General features: G+C 42.9%; 1 protein-coding gene across 1 annotated transcript in view; it reads left to right on the top strand.

Moving 5' to 3' along the window:
- BCR (BCR activator of RhoGEF and GTPase) overlaps positions 1–23,063 on the top strand; it is a 101,963-nt gene that overhangs the window by 24,374 nt on the left and 54,526 nt on the right. The window contains exon 2 of the mRNA XM_048064085.2: positions 21,927–22,111. Coding sequence (XP_047920042.2) covers positions 21,927–22,111 — 185 coding nt within the window. The remainder of the gene's footprint in view (positions 1–21,926; positions 22,112–23,063) is intronic.

Below are 23,063 nucleotides of genomic sequence, written 5' to 3'. Positions count from 1 at the left end.
TCCTAATTTAATTCCACGTGTTGGAGAAGCAGCATATAAAAGATGGAGTGTTACTCCTTCCTTTTCTGTTACATGTAACCTGTAGATATGTAGGGTGCTATCATCAGGCAGGATTCCTCATTTGATCTGGCATCCATCCTTTTTCATCTGTGTTGCCTCTGGGGTCATTGTTTTCAGAACCACTCTGCGCCTCCCTCCCACTACATAAATGTCTACTCAAACAGCCTCGTGGCTTGGCCATTGTCCCTACAGCTCGATGCCCTTACTGTCACTGTAAGGAGATGCATAGGGAAAAAGGGTTTTATCGCTGCAGTAATCCTCAGGCAGCTGGTTCTTGTGGTGGTCAGAAACTATTTCATACTCTCCAGGAGGCGGATGTCTTCAGGAGTTGTTGAATAGCCTGTGTTGCTGCTGCCATAATAAGCTGTAGTTGCAGACAAACGTGTGTGCAAGTTGATGGCCCACACCATTTTTGTGCATGCACAATGTCCTTGTCTGTATTCTTTTGGGTAGTTCTTGCAGTCTGGTCTTACTTGCTCTGCTGTGGCAATGTTGAGAGGCTCATTCTCAAGGAAATCTGCTTTTATAGTGGTCTAAATGCAAGATAGACACGCTCCTTCACAGATGCTATCAAAGATGTAGTTCTGATGTTGCAGTTTGCCATGCACACATTATCACACAATGTAAGACATTTTAAATATTTGGTAACTTTTTTTTTTGTATATCACAATGTGGAAAATTTTCTTGTGGTTCAGCGGAAAGGCCTTTCCATCTCACTTTTATGCTGTGGCTGTAGTGTGGGTTCCTTCAAACCTCTTGTTTCAGGACAAGATGGACTACCTAATTATTGGCACGCTGATGTTCTGCTATCCAGTGTTGCCCCCATGCTTATAATGCAAATGGGATTGTCTAGTCTACGTAAGAGCTCTGATGCTGTAAGTCTTTGGGACCATGTAACTTTCTCTTACTTGCCATGTGTGCAAGACATCAGTGGAATGGTTTGGCCACTTGGAGCATCACATCTTCCTCTGCCACTACTACCATGAAAACATTATCAGGAGCATGGAGGTTATCCTTACTCAGTGCACGGTCTATGTAAAGGCTAATGTGTACCTTCTCTTCCAGAGTCACAGTGTAAGGAGGCAAGGGCTCCTTCAGAGCTTCATGCAGGCCTTAATTTCACTAAATATTTAATTGCATGGTGTAGGCTATTCATTGATGTGTGTGCAGTGTGGTCTTCCTTATCTGTGTGTGCTGCACAGAGTGTGCTGCTTGTATAGCCCCTGAGCATACTGTGTAGCCTGTCAAATCTAAACCACTTTTCAATGACTTGCCCCAGGGTTACTCCTTTTTCTTACTGAAGGGTACTTCCCTGCTTATTTTAATTATGAGCATTTCCTCATTCTATTTTAAATAAAATAGTGTATCCTTTACTTTTATTTTTTCCTAAATTGACAGGCAGTCTTGTAGCACACTGTTGGGGGGCGCTGATTAAGCAAAATATTTGGATTTGCCTAAGTGCCTGATTTTATAGAAACATTATAAAGAACCAAAATGAAGTCAAATGATCTGCAGATCCTAGCCATGCCTGCTTGTACATACCGAGAGCATCTTGCTTTATGTTTGTTTATCTGGAAGAGTGGTTTTGTTGTGTTTTAAATTGGATTATTTTGCAAATTACTTTCTTGTCTTTTAAGGGGCACGTGCTCCAAAGTACCAGAGTAGTAGTCTTTCTGTGTTTCTTCTGTGTGTTCTGAAATATAGTCCCAGTGGCTTCACTGAAAAGAATTTTCTCAAATGAATTACAAGTATATATGTATTTTTAATAAGTCTCTATAGTATTTCTTTGTCCTGGCCCAAAAATATCATAAGCCTTTCATTAGGGGGGAAGGGAAATTCTAAGGGAGAGACCAGACCTGTAAATGTTTAAGCCCACAGTAAATGTTTTGATGTGTTATGCGTAGGGATAACCACGGGAGTTCAGATTAGAAACGTCTCTGAAGTACAGACTATCTACTAGATCAGTGCTGAAGAACATCCACACAGGATTTGATTTAGCAGGAGAAACCAGCTTGGAAGTGGCAGTGTAGAGGAATGCTCTATCCGCATAAAATACGAGGCAGCGTTTTGATGAACAGAGCACATTCTTCCAGTGTGGAAACATTGTCTCAGCTGTTTGACTAAGAATTTCCAAATGTTTGATAGTACTGGCTTGTTTTCTTGTATCTCGTTTTGAAGACTTTTTCATCTTAAGTCTAAAGAGGGATCTCCAGTTTTATAATGGCAATTGCCATGCTGATAGCTGTCTTTAGGAATGTGGCAATGAACTTAAAAGCGTTGTAGAATGCAATGCATGAACATAAGTGAAAGCACAGTTGCTGAAATGGGTTTAGGAATTCAGTTAATCTGCTTGTATATTTCTTACAGTGGTCTCTTCTTTTTTACCCCCAGGGGAAAAACTTTTCTCCGTCAGGATCTTCAGCATGACATGGGTACAAGTTATAAAACAAAAGCAAATCTAAAACCTGTCCATCTCAATGTAGTTAAGAGGTAATAAGGAATGAAGAGTTTATGCTGCCATGCTGTATGGAGTGCAGTTTCTCTGCATGTGGGCAACAGCATACAGAGTTAAGGTACACCAAATAACTTTTTACACACCCTTCTTAAATCATGCCATTGTATTTTGGGACAAAACAGGAGGCAGGACTTGTAATTTCCTGGCATTTGTTGAAGCACTAGAACTACAGTATATTTTTTAAATCCTCCCCCTTCAGCCCCCCTTTTTCCCCTCCCCTCCTTGGCATTTGTAAGCATTGCTACCTGTGCCTCACTGCAAAGCATGAGACAGCAAAGCTTCATCATCTTTCTGACTGTAGTCTTCAAATTCTTATGTACTAAAGGGAATTTTAAAGGGAATTAGTGTCGCTAACGGCTGGCTTAAAAAGCTTCACCAGTACTTGTTGCTCTCCAAAGAATGGTGATGCACGTCAGCTATTTGTCCTCAGTTTTGCTAGGGAGGAGAACTAATTTTCTTTCCTGTGGAATTAAAAGATTTGGTTACTTCCTGAGCCTAAAATAATGTGCCCTGTTGCTTAGACCTTGTTAGTGAGCCTGAGACTTGCTGAAGAAGCATTTGCTTCTTCCACTCCTCAACTGTCAAGTTTGCAGATTATCCTTGCTCGTGTTCTGCTGGTAGAGACCAGGTGGAAAATAATAAAGCCCCTGTGCTTATCTGTAGTCAGCACTGCCTGAAAGGGAGGGCTTATCTCTCCTCCCCATGTGTCCTAGAGGAAGCCAGGCTGAAGCAGTGAATCCCAGTTCTTAACAACAGGAAAACCCAGAATTTGACTTAAAGGGAATGATTGATTGGAGAAAACAAAAAAAGTCACCAAATAATTGGGATTGGTGTCAGGTGACTAAAGTTATGTTTATGGTCTGCTGCAGTATGGCAGCGACCCAACTGAAAATACAGGGCTCCTGGAGCAGAGGCACCCGCTCAGGCTGAGCGAGCGGTCTGGTTGTGTGTCCTGGAGGTCAGGGCATACAGATCCTACACATTTAATCATTTACTTATGCCTTTATGCTGCCTGTCTGTGTGAGTGGAGGGGTGGTGGTGGGATGCATACAGCTGGCTTTGCCTTTGTCAAGCTTCCTCCTGTGGTAGCACCCGTGACAGTGGATGTGATGTTCTATGACAGCATGATTTTAGGAGAAGAGGAGGATGTGTAAGAGAGGGGAATGCCTCATAGGGTGACCTTCATACCTGTAAGCTCACAAAATAATAATGTGTAAGTGTTCAAGAAGATGCCAAATCAATTACTGCATAAGCTCATCCCAAGAATGGCTGCTGGGACTGGCATCTGTGAAATCACAGCTTAAAGGAGTATGTGGGGGTAAAAACATAAACATTGTGAGTTGGTGACTGATGTAGGTTTTCCTACATGCCCTTGCAGACACTTTGATTTTATACACCATTTGATTTTTATACACTGAAGAGTGGTGTCCATAAGAGCTTGATTACAAACTAGTGCATTTTGGCTTGGTGATGATGGGGATGTGCGTAGATTTTGGGGGTCTTGGATGTAAGGAATTTTGAAATCCTGTTGTTGGGTATGGTTTTGCTTGTTCCTATGGTAACCGAAAGGTGTCTAATTTTCCTTGTCTCAAAAAAGCTGTTCCTGTCTGATGCTTTGGAATTTCAGCTCTTTGCAATTGGATAATTCACCCCTTAGCTGTGTAGCCTGTTCTGATCCACTTACCAAAGCCTGTCCTCTTTGGAAATGGATTTGTTGTGTGCATAATTCCTGGCAAGTGGCTAGCCTAAGTAATGAGTAGCTGGGTTAGTTACCTGTAATAATGGGCTTTTGCCCAAAGATCTCCAATTATTTTGTGATTTTTTTTTTATTTTTTTATTTTTGCTTTAAAGTTCTGCTTATACTCAGTTGTTATCTCAATTTTAAAGTAGAGAAAATCAAGACGTTTCTGGATACTATTCTGCTTTTTCCTAGAGTCTGAACGATTCTCATGCTGAACTGAACAAAATACCCAAATTTTAGTGGTTGTCTTTATTGCATGACCTGATAGTAATGAATAAAATAATAAATCTAGCACATCTTTGCAAGTTAGAGAGGGTTCTTGGATGAACAGCAATATTTCTAAAATACTAGGGCTCATCTCTATTCCATGAAAGGTATTGTTATCCCAGATGGCTAAACACAAAGGGATTAGATATACAGCAGGATTTTGTGCCTTGTATTGTCTCAGTAACCATGGTGCCACATCGTGAAACCTTGCAAAAGAGAGTTTCCTAGAGACTTTTCCAGTGATTGCTGTGAATCACCGGCTGTTATGGTTTTTAGCCAGACATTGTGCGTATGCAAGATACGGAGAATTGTGAGTTTGTTGTGCTGCCCAAGTGATACTGTAAGGAGTGGTAAGTTTAGCCAGTTTCTAGAACACTCTGATTGCATTCAGATGGCTGTAATGTTATAAGCAATTGAGTTTAAGTTACTGGAATACTCCTAATTTTCAGCAGTCCTGGAGGTGTGGAAAGTGAAGTGCTTTCTGCCTTGGGTTTCCTGCGTGCCACGACTTCCTTTCTCCAGCTGTCATTCTCAAAGAAGCTACCTTCTCTTTGCTGGCCTGTCTTTTTGGACTGAATTCTCTGTTTGTGACCAGCTCCTCTGCTCTTCTTTGAATTTTTGTCCCTACCCTTGCAGAGAGAAACTTACCTAAACTAAGTTTTAGTCCTCCTAATTTGCAGTTCTAGCTCTCTGTGCAAAGCTATTTCCATGTAAGTTAGTTTTATCCTTTGCGGTGGAATTTTGATATAATTCTTATGTTACCAGGATCATCCATTAACTACTGCCAGGAGAGGCATTAACTCACATGCATAATCTATTACACAGCTGACATTACGCATGTTCGCCATTTAAGCAGGAGAAAATTTTCGATTTTTCTAATGCAGTAAAAGTCTCTGTAACTATGAATTCCTGACCCTTTGAATGGAGTACTGAAGGAGCATTCAGAAATTATTGGGATTGTTTTGCTTCTGCAGAAAAAAAAATGTTTGATGGGTTTCCCTTTATAGCAACTGCTTGTTTATAACTGCAATTTCAAGCCTTCAATTTCTTCTTCCATTTCTTCTGGACACTACTACAGGATGTCTGTGCTCCAATTCTTGCAAGTAATGACATCCCAAGAAATGCCACTTCTTTTTCCATGTGTGAGCACTTCTCAACACCAACTGAGAGCTTTGTTCTGTAGGATTGCTTTCATGGGCTCTGCTATATAAAGAATGGAAGAGTTTTTGGCATCGGATGCCACTGTATATTACTGCCGTATTTCTCATATCCAGCATGAGATCAGGGGTAAGACTAGCACTGGCAACAGGGAGATAGCTTTGATCAGCCCAGTTATTGTGTTGTAATAATTAAATACGTAAAATAACTAGCCATGGTAGTGGATTATGCTAGTTTTCAGGTGCATGTGGTGAAACTAAATGGGAACCTCTTACCATTTAAAGAAACTAAGCAGGATGGGCATGTCCAAGGCGGTTCCCTTGTATTAAACTCAGTAACCATGGGCAGTGGGGAGGGAGAGATTTAAAATACACAGCAACCAGATGGGGAGTAACTCCTGACATAAAGGTTTCTATTCATGCCCTTTTTTTTCCTCCCCGTTCTCTCCTCCCTTAAATACATACATTTTATGTGCAGCATTTGGGCCCATTAGTTGAGCTGTTTTTGGTAGGTTCAAAATGATAATGTGGTGTTTTGAGGCTAGGCACTAAACCACAAAACTAGCTGAGTTGATTGCATGGTGCCTAAAGGTTCCTGGCACATGTGGCAGCCGCGGCCTCCCGTTGTCTGCAGGCCTCCAGATGTGGAGCGAGGGCCGTGTACATGACCCGTGCTGCTGCATTCTCAGGATCTCAGTAACGGATGGGCAGCATTCAGTAGGAACCGTGGGTTATGAACAGGATTTGAGGTAAAAATCTTTGCTGTTTCTTACCAAGCTGCATGGAGCAACTGGCTGTGTGGCATGCCAAGTATCCTGGCACTTGGACAGCTGTACACGGTAGCATTTGTCTTGTCTCGAGAAAATGCTGGGGACAGTGAAATACTCACATGCAAAAACTTTTTGAGGCTTGACATCTCAGCAGACTTTGTGGGCTAAGAAAGAAAAGTGTGAAAATCTTGGAGGATACCAGGCAAGAAGAATCTTTATGTTCTGGTCAGAGAGAAGCAAAGGGGAAAGGCAAGCCTGGCCTATCCAGAGGGCAGATTAGAGTGAAAATGCCTTTAATAGAAGAAAGGGACATTTAATTCTGGGCTGTTTGTACTCCTGAAAGGTGAGTATGGATTTGGATAAGAGATCGTATACCCAGAGGGAAGCTTAGTATTTTGTAGAATGATCATTCCAAGCTTTTGCTGAGCGGTGGGTTTTGAACACCTGTGTTTTGAATGCACAAACTTTCTTAATACCTGCTTGTGCCTGTCCCTGTGCTCCCCAGCATGAGACACAGCGTGATTGCCTGCACTCTCATGGGCCAGCAGTACCTGCTGGTCGTTTCTGTGCACCTGGTGAGACACACAGCATCCGTCAGTAATGCCCTTGTGAGACTAGTCCATAGGGGTGCCAAGACATGGCATGGTCTCCGGTCAGCACCGGTTCCACTTGTGCCATCTACCTGCCCTGGAGTGGAGGAGGAAGGCATAAGCTCCCTGTTTAAGGGATGCTCAAGTGTTAAGCAGCTTGGTGCCCTGCTAGTAGCTGTAGAGTTAATATTGTCATCTGGCAAGCCCCTTGCTCTGCTGCAGTAACTACTTTTCTCTGATCCTTGAAGGGGGTTGATATGCAGTGTGTGCATGCTGGCTTGTTATGCCTCTGTTACCTAGTGTCTTTGTCATCCCGTGACACCTTTTCCTGGGAGAAGTGCCAGCCTCATCTGAAGAGCCCCCTCCGAGGCTGGCTGATAGCCAGTAATCCCTTTAGAAAAGTCTGTGTGCTGGGAGACTGCTGGGCTGCAGATCCTGCTGTTACTAAATTTTGTTTCACCTTGGCCTTTTGCCAGGTCCCATGGGGAACTTCGTTTCCAAGAAGCAGTCACAGAAAAGGAGTAGTGGCTCCTGTTCTCTAGGGACTTGTCAGCGCTTGTCCTTCCCAGTGGGAGCGAGGTGGCCATGGAAAGGAGGCTCGTGGTGGGCTCAAGTCCTTATAACCAAGGAACAACAACAGCAGCAGTACTTTGTGGTACAGTGTCCCTTACATGAGTGCTACAGGTCCTCAGATTCTCACCACCTTTGCTCCTGTGGCCCTTTCTGCTTCTTTGTGGCAGAACAGCGGGCATGCATGACTTCAGACTTGGGAAGAGGGACCTGGCTGTTGTAAGGCCCTGTAGTGAGTTGTAGTGACTAAGGAACCAAGTCCTTTGGTTCACATCCACTTTATGTGATGTCTAGGCTATCATGCGGCTACCCTAGAATTATAGAATTGTCATACCCTATGACAATGGTCCACTGTATTTTTTTTTCTCTTTTTTATTCCCCTCCTATTTGCCAACGTCTGCTGCTAGTCATAGGCAGAGGAGAAAGTGTGCCTAATCTTGCAATAGAGTTGGGCACCGTATGGATCCTTACGCTCCTATTGAACAGGCGCATCCTAGTCAAACGCAAGAGACCAGATCTGCTTGACACAAAACTGAGGACTGAGTACTTGAATCTCTGAAAGGTAGATGGTGGGCACAAGGGAATGCTGGCTTCACCTAAGAAATTCTCATGTTGCTCCCTGAATTCTGCTTCCAGCTTCATGACAGCCTCCTATTAAGACCCATTAGTGCACATGGGTCATTGGTGCGGGTGTTTTTGAAGTCTTCGCAGGTTTTTTTTGGTGGTTGCATTCTGCACTAATACGTAAAGGGGATGAATTATGCTTTTGTTTCTTTTCTCCTCTCATCCCCATCTGTTGAAAACAAACCCATAAATAAAAATGTGGCTATTCCATCATTTTTCATCTCTAGCAGGCTGCTGCTAAAAGACAGCTTGCCCTTTATGAAATGATCAGTTGGTACTGAGCTCCAGCCCATTTTTATTTTAGGACAGAAGAGGCACGTTTCACTTCCTGTAGTTTCTTCTGTCTAGCCACTTGTGGTCCACAAGCCCTGCGTTGTTGATGTGAAACTAACAACTTAAACGGTTGTGATTATTAAGAGGAAGAAAGTACCCAAGGATATTTGTCGTCTGTTTTTTTGTGAACTGTTTCCTCCATTGCTACTTGCTGTCCTTTTCTGTAGTATCTTTAACACCTGCTGGTTTTATGACCTACGCTGCTTTGACTGAAAGCTTCTCGGCCAGGGATCTTGACTAAAATTTGCAGAAGTAGCTTGGGTCTAAATCTTTATTTTCCTGAATTACTTGGGTTTATGAGCCACCAGTGTGGTACCAAAAAATCAAGCCCACGTTCTATGCCAGTACTCCCCTTTTAGTTCGCTTTCCCAAGATACCTTCATTTTTTTTTCCCTATTTTAAATGTGTTTGTTTGTTTGTTTTGGATCAGAAATTAGTATTTGAGACAGAATAGGAGACTGGAAGGTGGTGGTGGTTGTTTTGTGGTGGAGATGTTCTGAACAGGATTTCTGCTGCCACGTGAAGCTTTTGTAACCAAACCATATTGCCCATACTGCTGGGTGGGTGCGTTGTAGGAACTGTATTAAATCTGTACTGTGGTATGCACCGTTATGAGGAAGTAAAATAAATCTCATGTTAAACGTCTTGTTTTTTTTTGTTCACTAGTTTTGTTTTTGTTTTGTTTTCCATTTTGGGCAAACCCAACTCTGGAGGCAGGGATCAGCTTCCCACTTTATGCAAGCAGATCCCAAGTTTGGCACCTCAGTCCCACACAGAGACTCAAAAGTAGTATTTCTGTTTTTCTGCTGTAGTAATATTGACAGGAGTCTTGTCTTGTCCCATTAATTCTTGAGTTATCTCAAACCTGCATCAAAGTGCATTAGTCTGTCAGGCAGAAGTAGCTGCTGTTTAAAAATGCTGCTGAAAATAAAACTGAAGAATTAATCCAGGGTACGTAGTTGTGTGCAGAAGCTGTGTAGAAAACAGTTACTGTGCTGTTGAACAGTGTCTGTTTTGTGCAGCTTGCAGTCTAAAACGTCAGAACTTCTATTTCAGGGCTGTGTGAAATTGCTTGAAGCTTTTTAAGGCTGGACCAAGCATCAACACAACATGTCTTCCAAGTTTCTGTAAAAGTCCTAGTAAAGCAATATCTAAATATAGTACTGATGTACAAGTGTTCCTTTATTTTCCCTGTTGTGTTTTACTTGCTTCTGGTTGTACATTTGCTCCATTTAAAGAGGGTTAGGTTTGCTCTGATGTTTTCACTCAAAACGTTTGCCTACAAACATGATATGAAAGACAAGTGATTAAAATAAATAAACACATTTCCTTTTAAAAGGAGCGAAGATAGGAGGCAGCGAAGCTTCAGAGCAGCCAGGAGCCACAGCTGTGTTGCATGGAGGAGCGCAGCCATGCTTCTGGGTGTGTGCTCTGTTACTGGCACAAAGACTAGCTGTATGTACAACTTAGCTCCAAGTAAGTATCTGTGTCTGGCTAATCTTCTTCCATACCAAAATGGTTTGGTCGAGACAGAAACAGTGGCCTGGATCCTTTCCCTCTGATGGGGAGTGCATAACTGACAATTTCTTCTGTTTTCAAGTGAGGGATCGTTCTTGTAAGCAATTTATCCTAACATCTTTGTCTGAATACCTCTGGGCTATATGAGGAGTTTAGGGTGACACCATTGCTAAGTCAGTTGTTTGAAAGTAGGTGGGGTAAAACCATCTTCCAGTGCAACAGAAATTGAATTTATATTTTCCCACCTCTGTTAACTTCAGTAGACTGAGGCCAAAGAATCATTTAGGTTTCTATTATCTCAGCATCTAGACCACACACCAGAGAAATATGTGTGTTTTTGCAATGCAGTTACGCACAAAGTTCAGTTTGCTTGCATCATACAAAAGACTTCTTGAACCTCTGTGTCGATGGCTTGAAAATTTTAGGTTTTGCCTCATTTTGAAGTTTTTATCTTTGTAGCTATAGGTGGCCCTGTAGATGCTCAGTATTAAGTACATATACAGCTTTCAGTACTTAGAGGGGTCTTAAAAAAAAAAAAAAAAGATGGAGAGTAACTTTTTACACTGAAAAGGCAGAATGGTTTTAAACTAAAAGAAGGCAGATTTAGACTAGATGTTAGAGGAAATCCTTCACTCAGAGGGTGGTGAAGCACTGAAACAGGCTGCCCAGGGAAGCTGTGGCTGCCCCATCCCTGGAGGTGTTCAGGGTGATCAGGTTGGACAAGGCCCTGGGCAACCTGACCTAGTGGGTGGCATCCCTGCCCATGGCAGGGGGGTTGGTCTTTGGGGTCCCTTCCAATCCAAGCCTTTCTGTGATTCTGTGACTGGCTACTCAGCTGCTCTCTTTACCAGTTTTATTAAGCAATGGCATTTGGAAATGAAAGTATTAACAGAAGCAAGCATTTCACTGGCTGTGTCTGCTCTGTATGTGAGCGTCCATGCTGCACTGGTTAACCTTTTAAACTACCCTGGTGCACAGACTGCTCAGCAGGAGTCTGGTGTGGATCCTTTGGGTTCAGCCTGTTTTAGGGCAGCCTAGATAGTTGGGACAACTCATCTCTCTTCTACTGTGGTGTATATGTATACACTTGATGTATGTATTTAGTGTTTTTTTGCGTTTTGTATCCAGTAAAAGTGTTTTCCTAACAAGCTTCCATCAGCACTAGGGAAAGAGAAGGCCTTGTGCAGGAAAGTGGGGATGGTGGGATACAACCTGAAACCCTGTTTCGTGTGTGACTTGTCCGGGAATGAGTCCTCACTGTTGACAGTTCTTAGGCACCTCATCTGCAGTGCAGCGTTGTGCAAAAGCTCTCTGCTGCAGGCTCCAGAGAAGCCGTTTTCACAGGCAAGTTCCTCTTCTGCTCTGCCCTCTTCTCCCTCACCAGCTGATGTGAATTACAGCTTGAGTGCCCTTGGAGAAGTGCCTGTGTGGCGGTTGCAGCTGTCTGCCCCAGCAGCTGGGCTCTGATCCTGCCCAGGTTTGCGTGCCTCTGCACCTCCAGCAGCTCTCCATGAAGTTAACAGGGAGTCACAAGAGCTCAGCACTTGGTGCAAAGTTACCTTGTGGAACAACTTTGTGACTTGCTGGGCGAGAGGGCCTCTGGTCATTTGCTTTGGGAGCTACTGTTCAAGCAGGAGCTCTGCTTTGTGGGTACCAGTCTGCATGCAGAAGAAAGCTGTTGGGGAGGCCGTCACCTGCAGAGGTTGGTGCACCTGAGTTGGGACCGGTGTGGTCCTGTTTCCCTGTGGGTCAAGTTCAGTAGTGTTCAGTGGCACTTCCCCTTGGCATGGCTTCACAATCGTGGTACTTGTCAGCTCGTTCATGCTGGGGAATGGTGGGACTCAATGAAATGGTGGTGTAACACATCTGTGTTACCAAAATAAGATCCCTCTTATCCTGCCATATTCCAAATGTGAACAGTCATGAAGTCGGTGATGCTGAAGTGTAAAACAGCATTGTTGGTGTCTGATGGAGAACACTACAGGCTCAGACTGAGAGACCATTCCTCTCATCCACTCTTCAGAGAGCTTTGACTGGCACTGCTGTGCTGCTTGTGCTTGAATCATGTTTTTCTAGATTTTCTCATAATTAGAGGAGAATTTCCCCTCCAAAAGCAGATTCTGAAGAAAAATAAAGCAACAACAGGCAGTTAGGAGAAAAGATGGTATGGTATGTCAGGGGAGAACGTACTAGCCCAGAATGAACCTAGACGTGTGACCCCAACTACCTTCATCTTATCTGGTAGTTCAAAGGAAAAGAGGTGGGGAAAAGATGGTATTTATTAATGGTGGTGGGGAGCTGTGTTTCACCTTCAGCACCCTTTAAAAAAAAAAACAAAAAGTAACTATCTTGCTGTGGTTATAAACTACACCGAAACTGTTGTTTTCTCCAGCCAGATGACAGGAAGACACTGAGCTTGGGCAGCAGCTGTGTTCAGAAAAGGTTGTTAGTGGTGTAGGCAGAGCCATCTGCCTAGGAAGCTTGGGTTGCTTGTTCCAGGCCAAGATGGTAAATCAATCTCTCTCGATATATTTTACAGTGTAACAAGAAAGATGTCTGTAATTTACAGTGTAAACAGGAAAATAGCAGCCAGCTTTATTGGCTTCTTAGTGTCCATGCTGCACTAGTGAGAAAACAAAACAATATGAAAAAAAATGAAAGCAGCTCATCCTGAGAGAGGATGAAGATCTGGACACAGACCAATATTCTTATCAGGCACGTTTACTTCTTTTTTTTGAATAGACTTTAAATATCCCCTGCTGCCTAGGCTTGGTCCTCCCTTTCCTTCTCACAAACCTGTCACTTCAGTTAAACCCATGTTTTAACAGGTGCTTTCCTCTCTGCATGACAGGACTGTTTGGTCTACTCTTGGTAAATAAAGGAAATGGAATATATACATTGTTTGTTTTTTTTTTTTGTTAACAGACCATACTGTGACAATTTAGTCCATTTTGTTTCTATTAATTTTCTAATGCCTTCTACTTCTCTCAAGTATCCTGTTGCCAAGCATTATTTGAAGTGGTTGCAAAATTATGAAACAACCTTGAGAATATATTAGTAAATAGTGTGTTGATCATTGTTGGAATTTTCACCATTCACGAGACAAATGACAGCACCCCAGTAGGTGAGGGAGAAGCAGCCCCCCCGATGGAGTTAGTACATACAGTTTTCTTTTAGGCTTTGTTACTAGATTTCTTTTTTAGCACGGAAACCAAGGTTGTAGTTTGAGCACAGCAGTAGTACTGACCTGAACAGTCACATTTGCTCCATCCCACCTCTCTGCTCAGTTTATGCTGATGCATTTTGTGGAGACAATCAGCGAAATGGAATAAGGAGCTGCTCTGTGTTACAAAATAATACTCTTCTCCAGTTATTTTTAGTCTGGCGAAGTCCTGCTGTGGTTTGCTGTGCTCCCTGCAAACAGGTCTGTTACGGGACAATGGGGAAGACGTGGATAGGAGCCTGCAAAGAAAATGGAAACTGCCTGGATCCTAAAAACTTTACCTCTCCTAATGCACTTCCAGCTTTTGTTGGGAATTAGTCTGACTTCTTGGCTCTTCTCGTTATAGCCATGTGTGGTTTGTTCTTGTTTATATTGCTTTGCTTTGCTTTTTTACCTTATTTTTCATGGAAACCTTTTCTCCAGTGTAGTCAGCTTGCACCTCTGATTGAGTCAGTGCTAAAGTTTCTGGTGCCTTTCATGCAAACCTGTGTGTGCTTGTGGATGTATCTACCTGTCCTTGTATTTTCATAGTGGAAAAAAAGGCTTTAATTCTGAAGGACTAGAACTAGAATTTATTTTCTGCCTATTAGGCTTGCAGTGAATCAAAGCAGACAAATTTTGTGCACAATCCTGAGTGAGGAATGGAAAAGAAAAACTGGGAAGGCATTCCAGTTTGCTCTGGGACTTGCTTTGCCAAGAACATCTAGTGGCCTGACTGCCAACATGAACTGAACATGGAAACGTTTCCAGCCTGCCTGGGACAACACAGAACAGGAGAGGAATCTGGAGATGTAGACCCTGGATGGAAACAGATTCACTTTGTGCTGTCTCCAAGGCAGGAGTCTAAGAGGTATTCATCCATGTTACAGGGTGTTACGTTGTGCCACATGACCTAGTGCTAAACATTTAGGAGAAACAGTAAGAAAAGAAAAAAGGCATCGGGAATTTCATTGTTTGGGGGGGGGCTGTGGCCTGCCCTGTAAGTTAAGTATTCTCACACTCTTCCTTGAATGGAATACAATATAGTTCGGATCAGAATTTGTCTTTTGCTCTTGGCAGCATATTTGCAGCCAGTGATGCTGAATGTAGACCTCATTGATACATATGTGTGTTTACTGGCTGATGTTTAGGGCTTTAAGTGACAGTGATTAAACCTCTTAAATGCCTTGGGGGGCATGTAGCAGCCCCTGGGTCATAGGCAGAGTCAGCTGTCAAAGAAGTGTTTAAGTCTTGCCTTCTGCAGTAACTGTGGGTAACTTTCTTTTCCAATGTTAGTTACACACAGCACATTTGTAGTGTATCCCAAAACTTACAAATTGCTATGGAGACACCCTGTATTTGAAAGGCTACATCTTCAAAACATGTAGCCTGTTTTCCTCCTAATCACAGCTCTTGTCGTCTGATGGGCTCCCCTGTCCAGTTTGTGGTGTGCAATGATTACGCTTCCCTCCTGGTGTTTCAGCTTGATCACAACTGAAAAACCAAGCAAAACTCAGTATTCCCAGCTTGCGGCTCATGGCTGGATCATGGAACCTCAGTCCGCATGGACTGTGTGGATGCTAAATCTGTCTTCAGGAAAATTCCAATCACAGCAAAATGCAACAAACAGCGTGTCTAAGTAACAGGCGGCCACAAACTGTCCTCTCGTCTAGTCTCTGCATGAACTCCTAGAACATATGGGCAGGTTACATATCTCTGGTCTTCTTTCGTAGACATCTAATGATCTGGGTTTGACACACCTAAAAGATTAAAAGTGGACTGGAGTTAATTCATCTCCTAACGACTTAAGGGCACTGTCTGCTATAAGGATAAAGCTCGTCTGTGGTAGAGACATAAGTTTCTTGGGGGTTGGTTAAAGTCTATAGCCTGAGATCCCCTGGGGAAGGGAGGGTAGAGACAGAGCCACCAGCTGTCTTGCTGCTTCAGTATTGCTTTTTCTGTCTTCCACTTCAAAAATACAGTTTTCATTGATGCAGTTCTCAATCTCTATGTGCATACACACACACATGCACATGGTTATCCTTAAAAGAAAATGAGGCATCAGGTAAAAGTTTACATGTGACAGATAGTTGTTTCTGCAGGAAGATGGTTTATTACAATGGGAGAGAGGAGGATACAGACCTGAAATTAATATGGTGATTTGAGGAAAATCTGCTCAGTTTTTGGGTTCACAGCACTCCGCTTTTGGTTGTGGTATAAGCTGAAGTTGTCATTTCAGGGTCCAGCTTGTATTTAGAAACCTCTTTTCCTGGTGTACTGCTCCCCTCATCCTATTCCCAGAAGAATGTTTCACTGCAAGTTGCCAACACCCAGCTTGCTTTTGGAGCCCGTTTCATGTCTGCCCGCAGATGGGAAACTCCAGCTTGGCTCTGTTGTATGGGAGTGCTCGTTTAGCTCGGAGCTCGGCCTTGTCTGGGTGTTGATGGGTGTTTCCTGTGGTTGGGCTGTGTTCTGTTTCACCATAGCTCTACTTCTGCAACCCGTGCTCCCTAACAGGTTGTTCAGCCACCACTGAAGGAAGATCATCCTGTGTGGATATATTTTTTTTTTTCCCTCCTATGGCACACAATAGGAGCCTATCAATTAGCACAGAAAGTTGGATTCTCTTCATCTGCTCGAGAGAGGACTAATGCTTGAGGCCATAGGCAGGCTTGGAGCTAGCTTTTGTTATATTCGCCTCTCTGTTTTTGTCCTCATCTAACACTGAAGAAAGGATTTGCAAAATAATGAAATAATGCTTTTTTGGTTGTTTGTTTGCTAAATTAACTTGGTTTTATATTTGCCTGGGGACTTCAGGTTCCACTAGACCTCTTTATATGCAGGTGTGCTGTCTTCTAGCTCTGTGTCTCTGTTCTGTGTAAGAAGAAAACTTGTTCTGAATCTGTTTAGTGTCCTAGAAGAGCCTTTGCTTCATCAGTCTGAGAAGAATAAAGCCATAGGGATATGACGTGGAAAATTGAGCATTTTTTATCCATACCTGACCTTTGTTCTGGGACAAGCTCCTGCTATAGGTAGGCAGTATAATTATTGTTTGTGGATCTCAATTTTGTGCAAAAGTGTACAAGTGCACTACATCCTGGTTTCGAAGATAACTCAGAAGGTGTCAAGAAAATAAGCAAAATGCTCAGTTTTCCATAGTTTAACTTCTTTATTCTTTAGAGAATGCTGCTGTATTCCCTAGGCAACTGCATTCACAGCCCATCCACACAGATGTACTTCTGCATGTGCTCAGTGCTGGGACTGAATCCCTGATCCTTCTCCAAGCAGCCTGGCCAGCACTAAGAAATACGATTACATGAACCTGCATTGTTTATCACCAAGCAAATGGTGGTGTGTAAAAGCTGGAGCTAAGAACAGCAAGGTATATCAGTAACTTAAAAGTTACCAAAAAGTTACATTAAAAAAGAAAAAAAGTGTTGCATGCTGGTAATTTGTTACCAAACCAATCGGGTCTAAAATCCAGGAATTGACTGAACTTCTGCCTAAAGGAAACTGAAGCAGTGCTTTGCTAATGCATTGTTTTCAACTGCTCTACATAAAGCCATACAAGCTTCAAGTATGCCTACTTGGTAGCTACCATGCCTATAGCCTTGCAGTTGGGATTTCTGTGCCATGAACTAGATCAGAGAGATGATCCAGCTTAGAAGGGAATTGCCCAAGATATTTTTCTTTGAGCTGGCTGAGTTCTTTATCTGGATCACAGCCATTTGTGGGGCTGTACAGCTGAGGGGATAGGAGGCAAAGGGTCATGCTGTGGTTTATGGCTCGATGGTGGAAACCTTAGACCTTTCTTGCTGCCAAGACAATGCATTGTCAAACTGTGGCCTTACACATTCCCTGGCGCAGAAATGCATGGGCAGAGCATGCAAACTGCCTTAGCTCTCTTCTGCTCTGCAACTGAGGGAATGTTTTTGGAGTGAGTATAGACACTGCAAACTTGTGCAAGTCTTGATACCATTTACAATGAAGCCACAGTGATGTGGGGCTTTGGCACGAGGTGCAACTCTTCCACCCCCTTCAGGATGCTAGGTATTTACTTAGGCAGGCAGGTCTGTGCTGCTGTGGCTTCACCGCTCTCTTAGTGAGATTAACTGGAGCACAGCTAGCTTGGAAGCAGTTCTGCGTGCTGCTGTTAAGCCTTTCAAGCAGCTATGGATGCTGTGATGCTGCAAAATATGACACACTTGAACTATTACATGGCCGTGGATTAGATGCAGCTAATCTTTCTTTGTAACTTAGAAGTTAATTTATTTTTTCCTCTCTGCTTGCAAGGTAGATCTCTAACTTCATCTCATACTCCTGAAGAATGAATGGGACACACAGCAGGAGGAGTGTAGGCAATAGGACAAGGGAACGGTCCTGCTGCATGGTCACTGAGTGCAGTGAATTTGTGTCTAACTGCAGATTTGTTAGATTCTCCCCCTCCAGGTGAATTTTGATGCAGTGAAGGAAGGGAGCAGTTTAGAAGAGAGAAAGAACAGAAAAATGGAGAAAAGGAATGTTGAATTATAGCAAACCATACTGAAATAAAGAGAAGTGAGAGGATGGAAGCAGTAAGAGAAGAGAGGGTTAGTGAGGCAGGCTTATAAAAGCTGGACCAAAGCAAGGCCAGGGAAGCTATTGCCATCAGAACCAAAAGGTAAATGCTCAAGTTTTTTAGCTGTGCTTGCAAAATTGATGTAGAGCCTTTGTAGTCCGAAGTAATTCATTGCACCTGAAGATTGTGCTGGTGCAGGAGGGTACTGAGAGGGATCATCAGAGGGCCAATGGTAGAAATAGCTACTCTTACGGAAACGAGTTCTCTCGACACTGGAGTCACAGCTGCCACTCTTCTTTATGGGGTGGGATCTCTTACGAGCTTCTGATAGAGGAGAGGATCCTGCTGGCCAGGTGAGAGAAGTGTGAGCATTTGTTGCCCATTGGCTATCAGAGGACAAGCTCTGTGGGTTAAGCCTTGTAGGGTTAAATGGCTGTGTTGCTAAGTCAGGTCCCAGTGTGCAGAGCAGCGCTGCTGCTTTGCACCATCTGAGACAGCTTGTCTTACTTCTGCTCCCTCCTCTGCTCACCGAACTGAGCAGAGCCCCCCGAGTGGCATCCGCCAGTTCCACGGATACTTCCTTGGTGCAGTGGGCATGCATGGGCTGGTGTCCTGAGTATTTCCTTCTGGTGCTCTCTTATATGAGCCCAGCATCCTCATATCCCTACTCTTTTTCCTTAGTTGTCCCCTGTCAGCAACTGTCCGTCATACCTGTGTTTCATCTTCCTCTAGCTGCTGTCTCCACCTGCCACCTCGAAGAGTGGCACCCGGCGCAGCTGGAAGTGTCGGGTGAGCTCCTGGCTCCAGCCTCTTTGCAGCAGTGTTTTTGCTCCCAGGTAGAGCCCGAACAGCCTGTGCAGCATTGTGCTGGGTTTAGGAGAGCTGAATAACCTCGTTTCCCTAGCAACAGTGGTCTCTTTAATCAGAGGGATGCAAGTCTACCTCCGTTACTTGTATTAGGACTTGCGTAGTGTATCTGGCTACAGTAATACTTTGCTTCTGTTGGAATAAATGGTGGAATAAAAGCAAGAAAGTCCGTCTGCCTCAGAGATAATTAAAATCTCCATAGGTGGATTTCAGTGCTGTATGCAGCAATAATAGAAAGAAGAAGGATTATAACTGCTTCTAAGCTTTTTAATGTTTGCAGGATACAGTATTAAATTTTTAAATTGTATTTGGAGCTTTCTTGGTATCGATCTCTTGGCAGACGGTGACACTGGATTGACACTCTTCATTCCCTGTTGAGATGTCTTATTTTCATTTTTATAGATAGGAAGACAAAGTGAATGCTTCAAAGGTAGACTGAATCTTTTTGTAAAGCTAGGAATAAATTTCTTCTTCCAAGCTCAAGTCTTTCCTTCCCTTTCCTTCCCTTTCCTTCCCTTTCCTTCCCTTTCCTTCCCTTTCCTTCCCTTTCCTTCCCTTTCCTTCCCTTTCCTTCCCTTTCCTTCCCTTTCCTTCCCTTTCCTTCTTTCCTTCCCTTTCCTTCCCTTTCCTTCCCTTTCCTTCCCTTTCCTTCCCTTTCCTTCCCTTTCCTTCCCTTTCCTTCCCTTTCCTTCCCTTTCCTTCCCTTTCCTTCCCTTTCCTTCCCTTTCCTTCCCTTTCCTTCCGGTAAAGGTTTCCCTGTGCAGTAGGAAGAAGAATGTGTTACACAAGAAGTATGAAGCCCTACTTCTTAGCAGGAGAAAGTGAGGAAAGTGAAAATACTGTGGTTCACTCCAATCTTTTCTGCTAATATGTTTCAGATTGAGTTCACTCCCCTATTAACAGAAATGGAGCAAACTATAAAATTAGAAAGTGAACACTGGGAGTGGAAATATTCCTACCTTAATTTCTGCACAGCAACAGGGTGTTGTTGCCTGTTTGGGTAGTGCAAGGCAAGGGCCATGCTGTCTTCTCTTCCGTATTCTTTTAGCCAAAGGGCTCTTGACAATTCAAGAATGAGATCTGGTTGGATTGCAGGTTTGTAGGCATTATCCAACTTCAGGATATCTAAAAATATTTTAGATACTTTTATTTGTGACTGATTATCCTTACTTCAGCAACTCCCTTGCAAGCCTCCATTTACCAAAACAACTTAACAGGGTGTATTCCAAACTGTTGAGAAACTCCGGAAAGCCTCTAACATCTCAATAAAAGTCCATTCCAGAGAACATGTGCCACTTCTTTTTTTTCTCCCTCTCCCTACCTTCCCCATTCCTGTGGTCTTGCACAATCTAAAAGTCTTCTGAGGAACTCTGAGGGCTTGAGCGCAAGGTAATACCATGAGGGGGTGGGTGACATAAAACTCATTGAGTTTGTTAAAATAATATTGCCACGGGCATTCAGCAGCCTGAAGGCCTCATATACAGCTGTAATTTAGCTGGGTGGTATTTGGTAGAAACTGAGACAGAGGCTCGCTTCTACAGTGAGTTTATTGTTGGGTTTTCAGTATATTGTTTGCATAAATTCCCTCGACCAGCTCTCCCTCCTGAATAAGCCACATGGATCAAGTTTTATTCTGTTCCACACAAAGTTCACATCCTTTACTGGAATGAGTCATGCTTTAACTGAGTTTGCTGTGAGGGAGGAAAGTGGGCTTTAAAATGTTACTCCTCCACCCTGCCTTAGTGATGTATAACAGGATTATTAGTATGCTTGGCAGCTGCTGCTTATTAGTTTTGCAGAACCTAGATATTTGTGAAAACAAGTAAAAATTAATTCTACAAGTAAAAATTGTGTTCCAGTGTGAAGTTAATACAAAATTTTAGACTCAAGACCAGAAAAAAAATTATCTTAGTTTGTGGCTTTGTCTTCTGTAAGACTTGCCTGCCACAATAAAAGTGGATCTAGCTTATCTGCTGTAATTGTTTTTCAGTTTTGGGAGAAGAGTGACATTTTGTGACTTGTAACTGAAAGAGGCACAGGAAGCATGCCATTTTGTGTTCAGTGACCCATGCACAGCTGTTACTGCACTCCGCTTCTGGGCACTGGTGGGTGGAAGTGCTTTACGTGCACGGTACCAGCAGCAGGCCCCTCAAAGGTTGTCTCCAGCTTCCCCTAGACAAGATTGAAGTGCTGCTGTGCCCCTGCGCAGAAAGCAAAATTACCTCTTCCATATGTATTTGTGCAGAGAAGTAAAAGATCTTTTTAATCTATGGTAAAGGGAGCTGTTCTGTTCAATGTGTGTCTTCAATACAGATTTCTGCAGAAACAGTCTCAGTATGCCCCTACCAAAGATACTCATCTTTCCTTCAGTAATTCATTGGTATCTGATGCAATAATGGTTAATTTGGCTCTTCATAGCACTGTCAATTTCTTGTTTGGCTGGTTGGTTTGGGGTGGGGTAGGGGGTAGTGGAGGGCAGAGTGGTTGTTGATTTAAGGAATTAGTCTCCAAATTGAGGAGGAGCGGCAGGCAACAGAAGAGGGCCTCTTAAGATTTTATTTTTGGCAGTGGGCCGGTTCACTTGACACGCAAGACCTTTCTTTCATAGTCTTCTTGTTCTGAGAGGTCTGAAAAGAGTTACAGAGTCACAGAACCATTGAACCATTTAGATTGGAAAAGATATTCAAGGTTATCAAGTCCAGCCATTCCTCTTTTGAGCTATGTATTACCTATGATTACTAAACTGGCAGGGGCATCATCTGTTCTTGTTCCACAGAAAAAATTTTGTTACCCTAACCGAGTGCATTCCTAAACCTATGTAACTTTTATGGAGCATGCAAAAGGATTTAATTTTGCTAATGCTTTTGAAGTAGAACTTGGGGAAAAGAACTGCAATTTAAATGAACACCAGTATTAGACATTAGAAAGGACTTTATCTTTTAGGACTTAAAATGATCGACTGTTTGGTGACAACAGAAGTTCAATTAAATTTACGCCTCCGCTTGGTCTATATTTAACTATCACTGACTCTGGATTTACTGATAAGTAATCATCATAGGTGGGAGGCCGGCAGTGCCGTGGTTGACCAGTCTGTCTCCCCGTCTCCTGTCCAGCTTGACTCTGACCAGACAGATTTTTCTCCTGTGTTTTACAGATGCTTCGTTCAGTGGCACACCACCTAGCTACGCGTACGATGCAGACCGTGCTGAAGAACAGAGGCGACATCATGATATGATGCCCTATATTGATGACTCGCCTTCATCTTCACCTCATCTCAGTTCCAAGAGTCGGGGCAGCCGAGACACTTTATCTTCAGGGTCTCTGGAATCTACAAAATCCGTGAGTCCCTTCCTGCCTTTTTGGAGTCAGCTAAGCCCTGTAGAGTTGAAAAGGGTAGGCTGCTTTAACAGGGGGCAAAGTTAGGGGCTACTAGCATGGTAGGACAGATTAGCTGATACAATATGGTGGGTCCTGGTTGACATTGTGTATTTAAAATCAAGTGCTAAACATAAACTTCAGGGATGTGTTTTGTGTATATGATTTTGAAGACTCAGGTATTCATCCCTTCTGAATTTTATTGGAGTAAAATGATGCTTAATTGCTGCTGAGAAGGTCTCTAAATATAAGATATTTCAGGAAGGAAACTCTGGACCAAACATCCTAAAGTATAGTTGCATTAAGGGGATGTGTTCAATGTGTGCATCTGTGCCTGTGGGATGTCCTTGCCTTTCACAAGGAAAATCCAAATTATTTTCTGGTAGGTTAATGGCTTTGATAAAACATACAGAATATACAATCCATTTCCTTTGCTCTGTGAAAACGGAATAAGAGGAATTAAAATTGCAAGCTCTGAAGTATGATGACTTTGGGTGGGAGATGGCCACTTCTCATGAAGAAGTTTACTTACTATTCACCAAATACCTATCTATATAATTAATTACGAGCTTAGAAGGGACCACTTAGCTTGACTTCTGTTTTCATGTGGCCCTTCAGGCTATCTTGCATTATTTATTTTTCCTTCAGGTTCACTAGCATGGCTATAGCTTGGCACTTTTGTTGTTGTTGTTTTTTGATCTTGATAAAGAGCCTACCACTCAGTTTGGTTTAAAAAAAACAAACACTACTGTCTTCAGTCAAAAATGTCTTATATTTAGCTTGAATTGATCGGTTCACCTTTCTACCTTTTGTCATCTTTATCCTTTTGCTTCCTAAACTGCAAAGCACTTCAATCCCAAACTGCTATTTCTTTGAATTTATTTGTCATCTGCAGACTTCTGTTTTCCCCAAGTCA

This window comes from Anser cygnoides, chromosome 17 (assembly GCF_040182565.1).
Source record: "Anser cygnoides isolate HZ-2024a breed goose chromosome 17, Taihu_goose_T2T_genome, whole genome shotgun sequence".
Lineage (NCBI taxonomy): Eukaryota > Metazoa > Chordata > Aves > Anseriformes > Anatidae > Anser > Anser cygnoides.
The sequence above is the reverse complement of the archived record's forward strand: the minus strand, read 5'-3'. Positions and strand labels throughout refer to the sequence as shown.